Here is a 19,597-nt window from a genome sequence, read left to right as displayed (position 1 = left end):
ATAATAATAATAATAATAATAATAATACCACCAACATAGTAACACCAATAGTAACACCAATAACAGCAACACCAACAACAGCGACTGCTGCCATTTGGTGAGTACCTGCTATGTGCCAAGCACCATTTCAGCCCTTTAAGTGATAATTTCCTCTAGTCCTCACCACAGTCACATGAGGTAGGGGTGTTATTATCTCTGTTTCACAAAGGAAGACAAGGAGACGGAGAGAAGTGAAGTCACTTAAATTACACAGCTAGAAAACGGTAGAGCCGGGTAGAGCTCACAGTCTTAACCTCTGCAGTCTGCTGTAGATGTGCCGTATGTGCCCTTTTCCTCCACATGGCTGACTGAGACCTCAGGGAGGGCACAGGCTTTGTCTAAGGTCATAATGGAAGACCCTGGACGAGGAGTCACTGCTCTTCATCCCTGTCATCCTGTTCATGTTATTCGAACCTGACTTTCTGTAGCACTCCAGGATCTCCCAATGCTTCCTGAAGAGCCACTTAGTTATTCTTTCAGCTTCTTGGTACGGTCAAGCCAGGACACACACTGGATTTTCTATTTCCCAGATAGGGAAGCTGAGTTCCAGAATGGTTTTCATATCATATCTGGTCTTCAGTGTCTGCTTTTATGTCTGTGGCCCACCTGCTTGCTTGACTTTCTTTTGGTTTCAGGATTCAACTGGATAGCTGTCTTTACTCAGATTTCTAGACGTTTTCGCTCCGTAAGATGCATGCAAAAGGCTGGGTGTTTCTAAGGGAAAAGTAAACTTGAAAGAATCCAGTGCTCAAAGCCAGCTCCTGGTTTTCAATTGATCTGGCTTGAAGATAGTTTGGGAGCTTTCTTTTTAAGGAGTGCTTTAATGAAGTAAGAGATGGGAGGGCAGTGGAACAGGCATCTCACATTACCACAGCTGGAGAGGACCTCCCAGCTTGTTTGTTCCAACCCCCTGATGGATAATGAGACTGAGGCCGAGAGAGGCCCAGTGACTTTTTCAGGGTCTCTCATCATTGTTCCTATCATGTCATGCCTCTGAGAGTGGTCTCATCTTAATGTAGACGGAATGACAGGCTCAAGCTTCTCATGATGGCGTAGCGAGGCAGACACTTGCAATAATACGGTCAATCCTAAATTGCCAGTTTGGTTGTGAAGCTCTAAAAAGACCGTACACAGTATCCCAACTTGGGGGATCTCCGGGTGTACAACAAGTAGTCTGTAAGGAAATAGAGTAAAATTGGGTTTGAGGCCGTCTGCCATACTGAAGACGCCTTATAGTGTAATGCCTGCCTAAGAAAGAACATGGCTGCTGCACCGGAATTACTAAGTTCAAATCCTGGCTGCATACTTACCCACTATGTGAACTTAGCTAACTTCTCTGTTCCTCAGTTTCCCCTTCTGTAAAATAGGAATTACTGTAGTACCTGCTTTATAGGCTTCCTGGGCAGATTGAATACATTAGTACCACTGAAGTACTTAGAACAGGACCCAGTACCTAGTGAGCATTCAAGAACTATGAGTTGTTGCTAATTAGTCATAAGATTGCTTAAGTCAGCTGAAGGGCCTCCCCCCTGGGGCTGAGCCAGGGTGCATGTCGTTGACTTCTTTCCAACTGGAAAAGCTCCTGGACACCCTACGTGGTGGAAGTAGCGAAGCCATTTTCCTGAAGACGAATGTGCTGGTGATAAACATGCTCACCCCTAGAGCCCAGGCCAAATGGCTGGCTTCCAAGAGAGAGGCAGGGAGCGCCTCAGTTTGGCTGAAGCACAATGGGGCCAATTTAAATGTATATTATAGTGGGGTGTCTTGGCATTGGCCTTCCTATTTCCTTGCCCGACCCTGGCATTAGGTTGGCCAGATACCACCTCCCCAGGGTCCCCAAAGTTGCTGTCCTCTAAATTTTCTGTTATTTTCCCCAGTAAAAGAGAGTTTGAAAAATTGGAGTTCTGTAATGCTTGTGCGACACCTCTCAGGGCTGAGACAGACCTTAGGTCACAAGACTCCATTTTCTCAGTGAGTTTTCTGCTTTCAACTTGTCATTTTCTCCCTTAGGCCAGGAACCATCACTCTGCAGGCCCTTTCAGAAGCGAACAGAAGGCTATGGATGGAGGCCATGGATGGGAAAGAGCCTGTAAGTGACTTCAGACATTGGGCAATACTTGGGCAGCGTAGCCCGGTGTGTGAGTGCCCTCTAGTGGTACCAGAGGGTCTAGGACAATTAAAGGGTAATAGATCCTTCACACAGCGTTTTTAGAGCTAGAAGGAATTGTTGATTCGACGTCTCTTGTTTAACAAGTAAGGCAACTTGAGTTCCAGAGATGGGGGTACCTTCTCTAGGATCACCGTCACAGAAAGAATCAAAGCTGGGCCTAGAATCCAGGGCACTTAGCTCCTTGCTCCAGTTTAAGTAATGCAGCTGTGCCCACAAGATGTTAAAGAAAATTAAGCCTCTTTTCAGATTATATAATTAATATGTGTTCATATGGAAAGACTGAAAATACTTGGCATGGCTGTGAACAGCATTTATTCAGATTTCAGTCAAAATGGTTTTGCTGCACCCTCTACATTCCCAAGTCAGCTTATTCTCTTTAAGGGTGCAGCTAGTGGAGGAGACGGCATTGCCGTCCTGTATCCTAAATTTACCACTCTATGTAGAAGGCTGTTGTTACACAGGAGGGCAAGCGGTACCTTAGAAGGTTAGTGGTTATCCTGGAAACACCAATACAAATAGTCAGAAATCACTGAAAAGCATTTTCTCTCTTCAGTATTTTCTCAGTAGGTGTCTTCCAGTGTCGGAGTCTCAAAAGGCTAGAATTCGATACTGGTTCTGCCATTCGATGGTTGTATGACCTTGAGCAAGTTATTTCATGTCTCAGAGATACAGTTTTCCTCTCTTCAGTAAAATGCCTTTAATAATCTCTGTTGTGCCTACCTCACAGGGCTGCTTTAAAAATCAAGTGAGAGCCAGTCTGTCAACCATCATGTAATTTTTAGTTTTAGGTGCTTCAGACTAGTCTGAAGGATGGCTTACAGAGCTACTGAGACTCAACAGTATTCGATACAGTCTAATCTCCTTGCTTTATTCAAGGCAAACGTTTGCTAAGAGGGGGATTACATTCCAGAGTTTTCTTTCTGTGGGTCCACAGTGCTCTGGGATCTAAACAGGACTGCACAGACCCCAGATTGCATTTATGGCAACCCAGCCAAGAAGATAGCAGGAGAGAAGCGGTGTTGTGAGGACTGCCATCCGGAATGTGTTCCGGACCTGTCTCCCCTCTTTCTCCTCCCACAAATCTGGAGCTTGATTATTACATGCCTTTGAGGTTTCTCTAGGAGGATGCCACGAGGCTCTGCAAGGCCTTTTAGTCTTGACTCCCTCTCCTGAACTTGTTCTCCCTCAGGTTTTGAAGATCGACTTTTCCCAAATATCTTATTTATAAAAGTGGCAGCAAGGGCTGGCCAGCATAGAGAGCTCTCTCACTGAGGTACCCATGGGCATACACAAATATGCAGAGCATTTCCCTTTAAAGGAGAAGTTGTTAAAGCGGCGTACACATCACTCATGCTGATTTTAGAGGTATGGATTTCCAAGTCTGGACATGTCCCAGATTTCACCAGGAGGTCAAGGCGGAGCCAAGACTGACGTCAAGAGTCAGAGGTCTCCTTTGGTCTCTCACGTAGCTATCACAGGACACTTCAGAATGCCTCCGAGAATTCTGGGTCAATGTATGGGTCTCTTTCAGACGGACAGTTGCCTTTCCTCAGAAAAATGATTAATTAGTCTTTGGGGTATGAGAGGTCGGTATAGGGAACATTTCAGTTTTACCATCAATGCCCATTACTCAGGTATGCATGAGAAAATCACTTCCTTTCTCGCATGTTCTCTGGCTCCACCAGAAAAACTCTCCGTAAGTAAATGTCTAAGAAGTCTACATGTTCGACTGCTGTGAGCTGTATGAAATCCAGTGTCATCTTCAGGGATTGTTAACCCAATTGTTTTCTAGGGACCTGGTCCAAGACTGATTCTGTTCAGCCCACTCTTCCTTCTTGTAAAAAGCTTTGAGTCCTAATGGTTTTGATTTAATATTATTTGCCACACTTACCTGTAGTATTCACCATAGCCATGGCTCTCTCTGTTTCTCTTCTTTTGTAGATATACCACAGCCCCATAACGAAACAGGAAGAAAGTGAGTCATATTTCTGATCTACTGACATTATAAACTGCCAGCTCTCCTGATCATAGTAAATGCTATCATCAGTGACATGTGATATTGATGCTAGTGTGTTTATGGATGCTGCTGTGTGGAATGAAATTCAGACCTATATTTTAAACATGTGTCTGTTGATTGAACTAAGGAAGTCACTTTATCTTACCTTATGGGGGAGTAGTAGCCATAATATAAAGAAACACATTATACCCTTCCTGTTCCAGACACATGAGAGAAATTGTGTGCATTTCCAGCCTGATGTTTCACATTTGATGTTGCTCATGCCAGAAGCACACATAATGCAAAGGGCTAACTGAAAGCATTTTGTGTTATAAGGAGTAACAACTCTAACCACCGCCCCTCCAATAAAAGGACCTTTCTATTTAAGGGTGATTGGACATGAGCCACCAAGCCCTTAGTTTTCTCACTGCGGTCTCTTAGCATGATTATTGAATGTTTGCTAGTGAGGCTTGTTACGGGGGATCTAACTCTGCTTTCCTTTGCTTGAAACAGTGGAGCTGAATGAAGTGGGCTTCAAGTTTGTGAGAAAGTGCATCAATGTCATTGAGACCAAAGGTAAGATAATGAACTATAGCCCTGGCAGTGTTTGAATCTGGTCACTCTGGATTTATCCTGGGGCAATTTTTTGAAAGTAGCAATGATGTCACCTGTTGGTCGAGACCCATTTTAGGAATAAAGATTGTTTATAAACCTTGAAATCTAGGCAAAATTTGTAAAATTTTGGTGAATCCCAAACCAGCGGTACCCAAGTTTATTTTGATAATTGGTGGCTTCCTGCTTTTCAAGAGAAATAGCTTCAAATGGCTTAAATACTACCTGGCACTCCTCAAGAAGTGTTCTGATGGTAATCCTACATAAACAAGAGTTCAGTTTCTGCCACAGTACGTACTGGTTTAAGCATTGATGGGGCAAAGCTAAACTCAGGTAAATGTGAAATCAGCATTTTTCCAGGTTGATGATACTCTCTAGTTTCTCTGAGAATATTTAGGATGAGGGCAGGTGTAGTGTATGAGCGGGTATTGTTCTTTGAAATATTGCTTCAGTATTTCTCCATGCACAAAATGGTCTTTTGTTTCATGAGTGCCACACTCCAGCCCTCTCTTCAAGATGCTCAGGGGCATCTTGAAGGTTGATATTTCCTATTTCAGTGAAATCCTAGCTCCTTTCCAAGATGGCGGCACCATTCGTAGCCATCTGCTGCTACCCACCTAAGCATATTCTTTTATTTACTATATAGTGTATTCTCTTCTGTTCAGATTAATGAGGGCTTGGTACTATCTAAATGAAAGTATGAAGAGAGTAATTTGGAGAGATGCTTCAGGACTGTTGCCCTACTGCAGGGGAGGGCTGGAGAGAGTAGGGAGACCCTTTCCTGTTTGAACTGACTCCAGTGTGTAAGTACCTACTTTCTCTCCCCAGAGGTAGATGAAAGCTCCAGCTATATAAACAAAACTGATGTGCTTTTCTTTCCCTAGGGATCAAGACAGAGGGATTGTACCGTACCGTGGGCAGCAATATTCAGGTTCAGAAGCTGCTGAATGCCTTTTTTGGTAACAATTTTAATTTTATAATTCTTGTTTGGAGTTGTTTGTGTATTAGGAAGAAATGTGACTGTAAGAGAAAAAAAGACATTGGTAAAGACGCTTACAGAATTAAAAACATGTTTTCAAAGATAAACTGTACACATACTTGCCTACCCTGGGTCAGAGATACTCTTCCCTTGAAGAAATGACTAGCATCTCTTCTTTCTCACGTCTTATTTACTCCTCAAACCCTTTGCAATCTGGCTTCTTCCCCAGCCTCTCCACTAGAAGTACTCTGATCAGGCTTAGAGGGTATGTTCTTGTGAAATCCAGTGGAGACTTTCAGTCTCTATATTGCTTGATCTGCTTGTTGACCATGACCTCCTATTTGAAACTTTCTCCCTACATGACTTCTGTAACTCAATAGTCTTCTGATTCTTCTATTATTTTGTATTCTACCTTTCAGGTAACTCTTGTCAGGTCCTTTTTCTTTTCACCTTATAAATCTTGTCTGGATGTTTCCCAGAATTCTATCTTTGCCCTCTTTTATTTCTTCTTCTACATGATTTCCTAATGGTTGATTTTTATCAGTCATTATGGGTCACATTTTTCTTTTTTAATTTCTAGTAATTTTTATTGGCTGCTGGGCGTCGTGATTACTGACTTTCAATTTTCTTGAGTTTTTTAAAAGAGTGTTGAATTTTCTTTTGTAGCCAGTTATTTGTGGATCAGCTTGATCCATTTCAGGCTTCTTAAAAAGCTTGTTAGGACAGATATAACCTATCTTTTACTGGCTAGTTTAGCCCTACTACAAAGTTCTAACTTCTTTTGTTTCTTCATTCTTACTAAGTGGAACTTAAACATCTCCCAGCTCTGTGTGACTTCTGGGGAGTGTTCATTTTAAAGCTTCCTTGTGTTTCTTTGCCTAGCCTCATGGATTTTTATCCTAGTCACTCATGGCTTAGTATTCAACAACAGATTCAAGGGGCCTGTAGCTAATTTTTTTTTGTTCTTTCTCTGCGTAGTTCCCTCTTTTCTGGTACTCTGCTCTGCAAATTCTAGCTACCTCAGTCTCTCTGAACTTTGATCTTTGTCTCTTCAATTGAGCAAGACTTCCATGCTCAGTTTGTTACAACTCGACGGCAAGTCTGGTTCTAGTCTCCAACATGGCCAGCAGTGGAAGTCCCTCTATGTGTGTGTGTGTGTGTTTGTGTGTGTGTGTGTGTGTGTGTGTTTACTAGCACCTCTGTGCTGACAGCACACAAAAATCTCTAGTCCAGACATCTTCCCATGAGTTTTAAACTCAGGTATCCAGTTACCCACTGGACCTGTGCATCTCAGACATACATAGTCACGGCACACATCACAATAATCATATCTGTATTGCACACTCTGATAAATGGACAAAACATATCGTAGCTAAGGCAATAAGCTCCAAAGGCTGAGGGAATCATTATTGGAATTGTTTCACAAGCTCTATGTGCATAGAAGTTTCATAGGTACCTACATTTGACATGTCTAAAACAACTCATTGTTTTTCTCTTCCTGAAAATCTGCTCTTCTTTCTTTTGTGAAGGGTGGCAATCTATCTGGTAAGCTCCGTTTTCATAAAGTGTCAGAGAATAAATCGAGTATTGAAAGATGCAGTTTGGATAAAGCATGTATTTTTGTTCTTTTCTGTGATGTGTAGCTTACCTTCCATAACCCTGCAGGCCTGGCAACCCAGCCCTGTTAGCATTGGAGGGTGTTGTAGCATCCAGTCATAGCAGGTATGCAAATTACATCATTAGTGCCTCAGTATCTGTCTTCATGTATCACTTTACATTCTTGACTTTGAAAAATTGAAGTTATCTTACTCCTGGCCAATTTACATCCCGTTTTATAATCTAAAGGACACTTTTTCATATGTAAAACAGCTGACAACATGGCCCAGGATAGTTAGTCTCTGAAAAATTATTGAACTCAGATCAACTGTTCAGAATTCTGTTTCCAGTGTCACGACCTGATCTATAAGCTAACAAAATGCCATGCTGGGTATCCTACTGACTCTTTAACAAGCTTCGATAGGGCTGAAATGGCTCCCTCAGATCACACGTGACAGTACAATTTGACTCAAATATCATGGAAAGTGGGAGGGTTGACATATTGCATCTATTCAGTATCAACTTCCATATTACCAGTACTCATGAATATCTGAAAAATAGAGCAGAAGTTAAGGGTGTAAATATTCATAAGTATAATGTCAAACAGTATTAACTTACTTATACATAAAGCTGGTAATCCCTGACACCTGCTCCAAATCTAAGAAATTCTAGATCTGGTGATGATCGAAATTCATTTATTCATGCATTTAGCAAATATTTACCATATTTTGCCATGTATAACGTGCACCCACGTTTTTGGCCTAAACTTTCAGGGAAGAAATCTTTCTCTTTTTTTTTTCTTTTTTTTCTTTTTATTTATTTTATTTTTTTATTAAATTTATTGGGGTGACAATTGTTAGTAAAATTACATAGATTTCAGGTGTACAATTCTGTATTACATCATCTATAAATCCCTTTGTGTGTTCATCACCCAGAGTCAGAAATCTTTCATTTTAATTTTTAATTCAAATTTTTATTTGTTTACATTTAGGTACTTGTTTTTGTATTATAAAGGAATTTTAGCATTTATTTTTTAACATTATGGTACAAGAAATTTGATGTAATAAATATTTACAAAACACAAGAACAGATACAAGGTACAAGGAATTTTATGTACCGGTAACGAATTTACAATATTTACGCATCATGAAGGCCAAGAACTCTTCATTGTTGCAAGTAAGTGGTAAGTTCCACCAAACCAATTATGGTATTCCAGGGCATTATTTTGCATACGGATATCGTTATTTATGTCTAGAGTTACACTTTTAACTCATAAGCATACATAAAAGAACTAAAAACATTTATATAGATACAGAATTAGTACTACCCATGTATGCTGTGTATCCTTACTTTTCCCTCACAAATTTGGGCAAAAAAGTGTGCATTATACACGGCAAAATACGGTAAGTATCTGCTAACGCAGGCATTATACTCAGGGCTGTGGGTTAAACAGTGAGCATACCACTTGCCTTTCCTACCTTTGTGGGGTGGACATTCTATAGGCTTAGATACTCAACTAGCTTACAGTGTATAATTCTGTGGAGAAACCTCATTGTAAGCCTCTTTCATGCTGTGTGTTCTGGAGATTCTCACTGGGATCCTCAAAGTCGTCTTGCTTCTTTTCACGCTACCCTGCTCTATTCCCATACCACTAGTTGTTCGCTGCCTTGACTTTGTGTAGGTTCACCATGATTTATCCAGGAAGAAGAGGATTCATTTCCTTCTGCCAGCATACCATCTTTTTCTCTCCTCATTTCTTACGTTTCGTGCTCTATGCCCATCCAAAGCACACTTCCAGCTATTTTTTTTAACCCGGACAACCTTCAGCCTACTTTCTCTATGACATTTCCTAAAGTGCATGACCATTGGCTTTCTTCTGTTGTTACTGGAGCCTTCCATTCTCCTCCTACCTGAAAATCTGTCTTTTTGGCAAATAAAATATAACACAGACTACGAAGTCAGGAACCAGACAGATGTTCACATTTGGTGCTGCTGTACCAAATTGCCACAAACATAGTGACTTAAAACAACACACACTTACTGTCTTACAGCTCTGGGGGTCAAAGGTACTGGCAGGGATACATTCCTTCCAGAGATTCTAGAGGAGAATTTGTTACCTTGCTGTTTTCACCTTCTAGAGGCTGCCCACTTCCCTTGCCGCCTGTGTGCCAGGCACTGTATCAGGTGGTAGGTATAGAGCAGTGAACACTGCCACCAAAACTCCCCCCTCTTATGGAGCTTAGAGTCCAGCAGCAGCTATAGTTCACAGATAGAGTCATGCATTTTCCTCCCAGAGTAAACTGTCCAGCATCCGAGGTCCAGGGTCCTGTTGATCTCCACTGACAACACCAGGACATAAAACAGTATGAGCACCCTGAGAAGCATGATCACAGTTTCCCCTTTTGAAAGACAGCCTGCTTCTCCAACCAACATCTTTCACACTATTTATATGAAGTGAATAAGGAAAATGGAATATGAAGGTATTATTCTGCTTGATGTGGCATATATACCTCACTTCCTCTGTCTGAACTCCACTGGTTCTCCTTTTCTTACAGGTCTTCGTGCTTGTCTTCCGTCTTCACTTCTGCATCTCTCTATCCTCTTTACAGCAGGCTTACATTTCCCTCCATCTCATTCATTGATTCACCCAGGGTTTATTGAATGTCTATTGCCTGATGGACACTAGTGTTTATGGCTACTGTTTAGCTCCCTTTACCTTTATTTCTTCTGTTTTCTCATTCTTCACATATCGCCTGCCTTCTGTCCTGACATACTGTGACTATCACCCCACTTCCACACATTTCTCCCATGAGCTCACACTGGAAACTCTTCCAGATACAAGTAGCAAGCCGAGGTAATCAGAAATGAAAGACGAATCATTGCTCAGTCCAACTTAGCTCTCATCTGGGAAAATTGCGTTTGCAAAATTCTCAGGTAGGTAATACATGCTGTAGCATTTCTCGATGTTTCTTCCCAGATGTCTGTATTTATTTTCAAATAAAAGCAAAGCAAAACTTAGAAACCAACAAAATTTGTAGACTAGGAACCCTCAGTGAGAGGTGGTGAGGACACGTTCTAAATTGATTTTAAATTGATTTCATGGGCTGGCTGGTCTATAGTTGTGCTCACAATTTTACATTCTGTGGTAGGTATATGTGTTAAAAAGATAAAAGTATATTAAATATTTAAGAGTATAGTTGAGCAAAAACCAATTTGAATCGGGCAGCATCCCATCTAGCAGATGGAAAGGAGCTCTAAAGAGCTGTACAAAATGAAACACTTTTATAGGCAAATGGAAGCAGGGACAGGGAATGTTATTGCAAGCTTACTTTCCTACAATACATTTATTTTGTGTGTGTGTAGAACCTATCACCTATCATGTTGTATTGACATTATTTTTTTGATGCATATCTCTCCCAGGAGAATTTTTTTTTCTCAAAAACAGGAAGCGTGCCATACGTAGCTTTACTTCAAACTGTTGCACAAAATCCCTACGATATATGGTTTCACAAACTATAACTGCACTGAATGTCTACAGATAGCATTAATACTGCCAGGTTTATCTGCAGTGATATGCAGTTAGTATTTAGAAATAACAAATGGTAAGTAGCAAGTATTTTCACACGGGAAGCCAGACTTCTCAAAGATGCCTGAATCCCAATCAGAGGGGATTCTTCATTTAAAGTATGTCAGTGAGATTGGGCAAAGGGGAATAATGGCTCCTTTTCTCTGCTGGAGGACATCTTGTATTTGTGCTTCCTTATGCCCTCCTCTTGCCCTCACTGTTGTTCCTTTGCTGACCATATGAGCACACTCAGCTTCCTTGCAGGCTCTTCTTACCTGGTTTGTTTGTTCAGTTTGGATCCTTCTTCCCACTGCATTCATCGTTTTGATTCATTCCTTTTTTAGAGCACGTTGCCCTCTCCCTCTAGAGAATAAGCTGCCATTTCAGAAAAATGCAAAGACGATGCACAGTCAGGATGTTGGGTCATGCCTCCATATTTGTCCACCTGGTGAATTCTTGTTAACGAATCTGATTTCTGTGTATGTATTATAGCCTCTGAAGCCAAACTTCATCTTACCTGAAACAGTTAATCACTTCCTCTTCTTGACCAGTTCTGTACTTTGCACCGTTTCTATTATTGTGCATTTCCTACTGTGATGTAATTACTTCTGGGTTTATCTGACCCGCTTCACCTGTTGTCTGCAGGAGAGGGACTATTTTTTTAACCTTGGTTGAGAATCATATATATATATATGTGTGTGTGTTTGTGTGTGTGTGTGTGTGTGTATCCAGAGTTTCTAGGATCTTAATTTAATGGAGTTTGACTGTGGACCTCTAATACCCTCCATTTCCCTCTGAAATTCCTGGGAATCTCTGAAATTTGGGACAGACACAGTTCCTACCAAATTACCTGAATATTACATAGAAATGATGTGTAAGCAGAAGGGGCGGCAGAGCTTCTTTCACAGGCCCTCTTGTGTCAACGTCAACTTGAGTCCTTCCGAGGACCCTCAGATCAGTCTGTTACCTGTTGTACAGTTCCAGCAGGTTATATCTCTGGATAGTTTTTGGATATCAGCTGCTCACTGCTCCTAGATTTCCAGAAATGTAGTAACATGTTGTTTAGCCTCCACATATTTGTGTTTTATTTCAGTTTTCTTCTTGTATTTGATTTCTGGTCTCACACCATTGTGGTCGGAAAAGATATTTGATATGATTTCAGTCTTCCTGAATTTGTTGAGACTTGTTTTGTGGCCTAACATGTGGTGTGTCCTGGAAAATATTCCACATGCACTTGAAAAGAATCTGTATCCTGCTGTTTTTGGAAGGAATGTTCTGTATATATCTATTAAATATATCTGGTCTAACGTGTCCTTTAAGGTTAGTCTTTGATGATTTTCTGTCTGGATGACATATCCTTTGATGTAAGTGGGATTTTAAAGTCCCCTACTATTATTGTTCTACTGTCAATCTCTTCTTTTATGTATATTCATATTTGCTTTATGTATTTAGGTGCTCCTGTGTTAGGTACATAGATGTTTACAAGTGTTGTATCCTCTTGTTGGATTGATGCCTTTATCATTATGTAATGCCTTTCTTTGTCTCTTCACAGTCTCAGTACAGCCTAGTTATAACTGTTGTGGGCGTGCTTTTAGGTGGGCTTGGCCTCTGACCTGATTGTCTGCAAGGCTCAGCCATGAGCACTGAAGTTGTGCTGATGGGTGGGGCCTGCCCCCACCACAGCTGCCTGTGAGGCCTGGCTGCCATTGCTGTGAAAAGCTGTGTGTAGGCTAGACCCCTGGTGTGGATTGCTGCTAGGTTTTACCAGCACTGCTTCTGCCATGCTCATGTGTGCAGCAAGTTTTAACTGCTGCTGGCTGTAAGGCTTAGCTCTGACCATTGCGGGTGCACTGGCGTTTGTGGTCTTGCTCCCTGGATTGGGAGCCACTTTGGAGGGGCACTGCTGCTGGCTGAGGCTGCCTGCCAGGGGAGGTGGTGCAGGAGCTGCTTCGGAGGGGTGTTGATGCCATCCGAGCCCACCCTTTGAGTGTGGCAGGTGAGTTGTTTTTGAGGGACACTGGTGCCTGCATAATCTCCACCCCGGGTTTAGTGGTTTGGGTGGGTGCTGGTGTGGGAAAAAGCTGCCCGGTTATTGTGGTAGAATGGGAGCCATTCTGGAGGGGAACCAGTTGAGACAGGCAGGTTGGGTAGATGAGACCTCTAAAACACCAGTGTGCGGTGAGTAGTGTTAGCAAGGCTAGTTGAGAGTGTCATAAATGGCACCCACCAATGCCAGGACAGCTTGGTAGAAGGAGAATTTTTTTTAAAGATGGTGCTTGCCAGCACTTCCATCCCCAGAGAAAGTTCAAGCAGATCTCTGCCCCTCTGATACTTCCCCTAAGATTAGTCAGTGTATCTCCTTCACATATGACCCAGGCCATTTTCAGCCTGCTGCCTCTGTGCTGGGACTTGTTGTGAGTGAGTTTGCACACGAGCTCTTTACAAGAAGAGTCTTGGTTTCCTGCAGCCCTTCAGCTCTCCCAAATTTAGGCCCCACTGTTTTTCACAGCCAGATATTATGGGGGCTCCTTTCCCAGTGTGGATCTGCTGGGCTGTGGAGGCTGAAATAGGGCTCAGATCCCTCGCTCCTCAGGATGCAAGTCTGCAGATGTGACATCCTTCCCATTGTAGGTGATCACACTGTGGGTGTGGGTCCTAACTAGGCCCTGTCTTTGCCCCTCTCACCCGTCTTGATGTGGCTTTTTCTTCATATTCTTTTTTTTAAAATTTATTTTCTAAATTTATTAGGGTGACAATTGTTAGTAAAATTACATAGATTTCAGGTGTACAATTCTGCATTACATCATCTATAAATCCCATTGTGTGTTCATCACCCAGAGTCAGTTCTCCTTCCATCACCATATATTCGATCCCCCTCACCCTCATCTCCCACCCCCCACCCCCCACCCCCCTTACCCTCTGGTAACCACTAAACTATTGTCTGTGTCTATGAGTTTCTGTCTCTCATTTGTTTGTCTTGTTCTTTTGTAGTTTTTGGTTTATATACCACATATCAGTGAAATCACATGGTTCTCTGCTTTTTCTGTCTGACTTATTTCGCTTAGCATCATACTCTCAAGATCCATCCATGTTGTCACAAATGTTCCTATATCATCTTTTCTTACTGCTGAATAGTATTCCATTGTGTATATATACCACAACTTCTTTATCCATTCATCTATCGAAGGACATTTTGGTTGTTTCCATGTCTTGGCCACGGTAAACAAAGCTGCAATGAACATTGGAGCACACGTGTCTTTATGGATAAATGCTTTCAGATTTTTTTGGTAGACACCCAGGAGAGGGATTGCTGGGTCATATGGTAATTCTATTCATAATTTTTGAGGAACCTCCACACTGCCTTCCCTAGCGGCTGCACCAGTCTGCAGTCCCACCAACAGTGTATGAGGGTTTTCTTCATATCCATGGTTGTAGAAAATCTGCTCTGCTAGTCTTCAGGTGGTTCTCAGTGATACTTCTTCTATATGTAGTTGTAGTTTGTGTGTATTATGGGAGGAGGTGAGCTCAGGGTCTTCCTACCCCTCTATCTTGACCCGGATTTCCCATCTGTCCTTTACCTTGATCAAGGAAAGAATAGACATTCTTCCTTCATTGACAATGTAAGTCAGTTTCTCATTTGGTCACCGTTTGTTTGTTAGGGACCAGCTGAACCAACTGTTGAGACTTGGTAGCAGGGCGACCTGGTATGAGGATTTCTAGGTGTTGAGCTTATAGCATCCTGAGTGGCACACACAGCAGCCACTCCAGCATGAATGTATGTCACCAATGCATGATGTGTTGTGTTGATTTCCTTCAAGTTTTAATCAGGTTGTCTAGCTTCAGCTTGCAGGACTTTGGGAAGTGGGCAGTTTTAGTCCCCAGTGATGCCAAGTCAGGAGGCTGAGAAAAAATGTGAAATGTTAATTTGGAGAGTTGTAGCCAGGAGGAAACTAGAAGCATTGAGAATTTGGTAGATACTCACAATTTGTGCAAGATGGCAGAATCCAGTCTAATTTACAGGTTGACAAAATAGAAAGTAAGATATAATTTACCAAGAGGGAAAAAGTAAATCAAAGACAATTAATAGAACTAGAATCTAATGGCCCGTTAAGATGTGCTATAGTTTTCCTTTGAAACATAAAATATCTCCCATAAAATGTCATTCCCCCTTTTGATTCTTGTTTACAAAGTAAGTCTGATCTCATTACATTTGACCTGATTATTTAAATAAATGCAGCAAAAATGGTAATTGACTACATAGGCCTTTTTAAGTTTGCTTTGCTGGAACTTTCCATAAGGAATCTCAGAGTATGTTTCCCTTGCTCCATTTATTGACTATCCTTTCCCTGTTGAATGGTCTTGGTACCCTTGTCAAAAATCATTTCACCACATATGGGAAGATTTATTTCTGGTCTCTCTATTCTGTCCCATTAGCCTATGTCTGTGTTTATGCCAGTACCACACTGTTTTTCTTCCCCATAATCACGTTTAAAAAAAAATCTTGTGAACTTTTTTAAATCTTGAGAACTTTTAAGATCTACTCTCTTAGTGCCATATTGTTTTGATTACTTTAGCTTTGTCAAACATAATTACACCAAACAAGGGGGTGATTTTATTCAGACTATTGCAACAGGGAGAACCTTTATTAATGAGATACATCTTATAGAAGAGGAAGGAAATTTGAGGTTTCATAGAAGCAGGTAAGCAAGGGAGTCATCGAGTTTTGCATGAGTCACATGAAGGGATGAAGATGTGCCTTTCATGGGAGGGCAGGGAGGGTAGTCCACTGAAGTTAATTGTTTCTCAGGACACAAAGGGATGGGGAGAATTCTTAACCATTTCTGTTTCTTTGGAGTACAGGGTTCAGGTCAAGTTCAGCTCTGTCACTATAGTTAAATAAACTCCTTTTCTTTGCCAGGATTTGGATTAAAATATCCTGGATTTTGAACAGAAAATAATTTGGTTGTTTCTCTACTTAGATATTTAAATAGGAAAAACCTGCTTTGGTTTAAATAGTTGCATTTTTTCATGCTACAATTTATTTTTTCCAACCAAATAAACATACAACCAATTATGTACTCAAATTACTCTCTGCCTTCCAAAATAATACTTTGTATGTGACTCAGAAGACAGGATATTTTTTAATGTACTAAGGGAACATAATTATTAGGTTTACAGTTTAAAATTTGTTCCTAAAACCCTTTCTCCATTTTTATTGTTGAAACAATCTCACACATAATAATGTTTACATCTACACTATATAAGGCAGAATTTCCAATTTTTCACATGATTCTGAATGTTTTACAGTGTCTTGAGGTTTTAGATGGACCATTTCTAGCAAGACTGCTTTAGGTTTATATCATCCTAAATATTAAAGTTCTATTTTTTTTTATCCTTGAATCATTGTTGAAACTTTCTTACTGTTGGAAGTAGCTGATTCATTTTTTCCTACTAAAACATATTTTCTAACTGTGCAGTCAGATTTTTTTGTTATAGCCATGTCATTTAAATTGTTCTTGACTTTTGCCTCCTGTGTTAGGAGGATTACTTTGGGGCTGATTTCTATTAGTTTTGTGATTTTTTTTTAGAGCAAAGTAGAACAGCTTGTGTCTTTGGGCCTTTTTCACCCACTTTAAAAATTGAGGCACAACTAATGGACAGAGAAATAAACACAGATCTCAAATGTACATTTTAATGGATACTTTTTAAAGACATCCATTCATGCACTAAAGTACACAAATCTCAATGAATTTTCACAACGTGAACAAACCCATGTAATCAGTGCTCTAATCAAGACACAGAACATAGTGTGCATAAAAAAGGCCCATTCTGACCCTGTCTAGTCACAGCCCCACATCAGAAGTTTACCGTTGTTATGACTTCTTATAGTGTAGACTAGTTCCTTTATCACTGTATTTTTTAATATAAATAGAATCATACACTATGCACTCTTTTGTGCCTGACTTCTTTTCACTCAATATTAAGTTTGTGAGATTCACCTGTGTCGTCGTATATGGTCGTAGTTTGTTCATTCTCAGGGTTGTATAGTATTCCTAGGTATTAAACATACCATAAGATACTTATCCATTCTGTGTTGATAGACGTTACTGTTGATTCCTTGGGGTTATTACAAATAGCACTGCTATGAACATTCTTGTACGTGCCATTATGTGGACATACACAGGCAATGCTGTTACAGATATACCTAGGAGTAGAACTGCTGGGTTACAGAGTATGTGTTATGTTGTACATATTCAGGTTTTAAAAACTTCATTGAGTTTTTTTTCTTTTTAATCGTAAAATCATTGATTTCAAGTGTACATTTCAGTGATATTTTGCTAACTTGTCAAGTGGTACATCCATACCATGAATTGGTTGTAGAAAGACCCCTGCCCCCAGGAAGGTCCCACAGGTGCATTTACAGTTAGTACCTGTACCTATCCTCAGTCCCAGGCAATCAGTAAACTTTCTGTCTCTATAAATCTTCCTTTTCTAGACATTTCATGAAAATGGAATCATCTGATATGTCGTTTGTGGTGTCTGGCTCCTTTCACTCAGCTTAATGTTTTTGAAATTCATCCACGATATACCTATGCATCAGTCATTCATCCATTTTTATTGCTGAATAGTAGTCTATTGAAGGAATATATCACATTTTCAATTCTTAAGTTGATGAACATTTGAGCTATTTCTAGTTTTTGACTGGTTTGAATAACACTGCTATTAATATTTTGTCCAAGTCTTTGTGTGGACATACATTTTCATTTCCCTTAGGTACATAACCAGGAGAGGAAGGGCTGGGCCATATAATACATTTGTATTTAACTTGCTGACGAAGTTCAAAACTGGTGATAATTTTACCTTATCACCAGTAATGCATGAGGGTTCCTGTTTCTCCACGTCCTCACAACATTTTTTAAATTGTCTTATTTTTATTATGGCCATCCCAGAAAGTGTGAAATGATATTTTATTAGGGTTTTAATTTGCATTTCCCTACTGACTAATAGTGTTGAGCATTTTTTATGTACTTATAAGCCATTTGTTTATCTTCTTTTGTGAATGTCTATTCATATCTTTTGCCCATGTTTTGTTTGCATGTTTGTCTTGTTATTATAGACTTTTAAGGTTTCTTTCTAAATTCTCCATTTAAATTCTTTATCCAATGTGTTTTTCAAATACTGTCTCCCAGTCTGTTGCTGGTCTTTTAATTTTCTTAATGGTGTCTTCTGGAGTGTAAAAATTAAATATTGATGGAGTCTAATTTATCACTCTTTGCTCTTATTAACTGTGCCTTTGGTGTCATATCTAAGGATTCTTTGCGCAACTCAAGATCTCAAAGATTTTTGCCTATGTTTTCTTGCAAAAAAACACAAACCAGTTATCATTTTAGCTCTTACATTTAGGCCTTTCACCCATTTTGAGTTAAATTAAGTGTATGACATGAGGTGAGGGTCTAAGTCTATCTTTCTACAATTGGATATCCAGTTGTCCCAGCAGCGTTCCTTGAACAGACTATATTTCTCCAGTGAATTGTTTTGGCATGTTTGTGAAAAGTCACGTAGCTATAAATATAAGGATTGATTTCTGGACTCTCGGTTCTGCTTTACTGATTTATGTCTATCCTAATGCTAATTTTACACTGTCTTGATAACTGTGGCTTTTGCAGGAAGGAAGTAAAAGTCTTTCGTCTCGGCCTTTTCAAAATGGTTTTGTCTAGACTAGCTAGTTTGCATTTCCATTAAATTTAAGGTTGTTCTTGTCAATTACTACAAAAAAGTCTGTTAGAATTTTGATGGGGATTGCACTGAGTTTATAAATCATTTTGGGGAGAATTGCCATCTTAACATTATAAATCTTTGTCTTAGTCATACCAGGCTGCTATAATAAAAGTACTATTTACTGGGTAGCTTACATAACTATGGATGTTTAATTCAGATGGTTTTGGAGATTGAGAAGTCCAACATAAAGGTGCTTGTGGTTTCAATGTCTAAATAAGGGTGCACTTTCTGGTTCACAGACAGGCATCTTCTCACTATATCCTCACATGGTGGAAAAAGAATGAGAATGTTCTCTGGGTCCCTTTTATGAGGTCACTAATCCCATTCGCGAGAGCTCCACCCTCATAACCTGATCACCTCTTAAAGGTCCCACCTCCTAATACTGTCACAGGGAGGATTAAACAAAGTTTTGTAATTTTTAGTTTACAAGCGTGGTACTCCTTTCGTTAAATTTATTTCTAAATACTTCATTCTTTTTGATGTTATTGTAAATGCAGTTTGATAAAACTAATTTCATTTTCATATTGTTCATTATTCATATATACGAGTAGAAATACAATTGACTTTTGGATATTGATCTTACTTCCTGTGACCTTGCTGAACTCAGTCATTAGCTCTGATTTTTTTATATTTTTAGATTCCTTGGGATTTTCTTGTATGTGTTCAGTACCATATAACTGGTAAATAAAATTGTTTCATTTCATCCTTTCCAATCTAGATAACTTTTATCTATATGTCTTGCTAGATTGCCCTGGAGAGAACCTCCTATACTATGGTAAATAGAAGAGGCAAGATTAGGCATCCTCGTCTTGTCCACAATCTGAGGAGGAAAGCAGTTATTTTTTCACCATTATGTCCTTT

The 19,597-nt window shown here is 40.1% G+C and overlaps 1 protein-coding gene across 6 annotated transcripts in view; it reads left to right on the top strand.

Moving 5' to 3' along the window:
* The window catches only part of OPHN1 (oligophrenin 1), a 304,832-nt gene that overhangs the window by 159,569 nt on the left and 125,666 nt on the right, over positions 1-19,597 (top strand). For all 6 annotated transcript variants that reach the window (XM_019753605.2, XM_019753604.2, XM_019753610.2 and 3 more), the window contains exons 12-15: positions 2,050-2,128; positions 4,151-4,184; positions 4,719-4,781; positions 5,702-5,776. In XM_019753605.2, coding sequence (XP_019609164.2) covers positions 2,050-2,128; positions 4,151-4,184; positions 4,719-4,781; positions 5,702-5,776 — 251 coding nt within the window. The remainder of the gene's footprint in view (positions 1-2,049; positions 2,129-4,150; positions 4,185-4,718; positions 4,782-5,701; positions 5,777-19,597) is intronic.

This window comes from Rhinolophus sinicus, chromosome X, assembly GCF_036562045.2.
Source record: "Rhinolophus sinicus isolate RSC01 chromosome X, ASM3656204v1, whole genome shotgun sequence".
NCBI lineage: Eukaryota > Metazoa > Chordata > Mammalia > Chiroptera > Rhinolophidae > Rhinolophus > Rhinolophus sinicus.
Note: the sequence above shows the minus strand (reverse complement) of the source record. Positions and strands in the feature narration are given on the sequence as shown.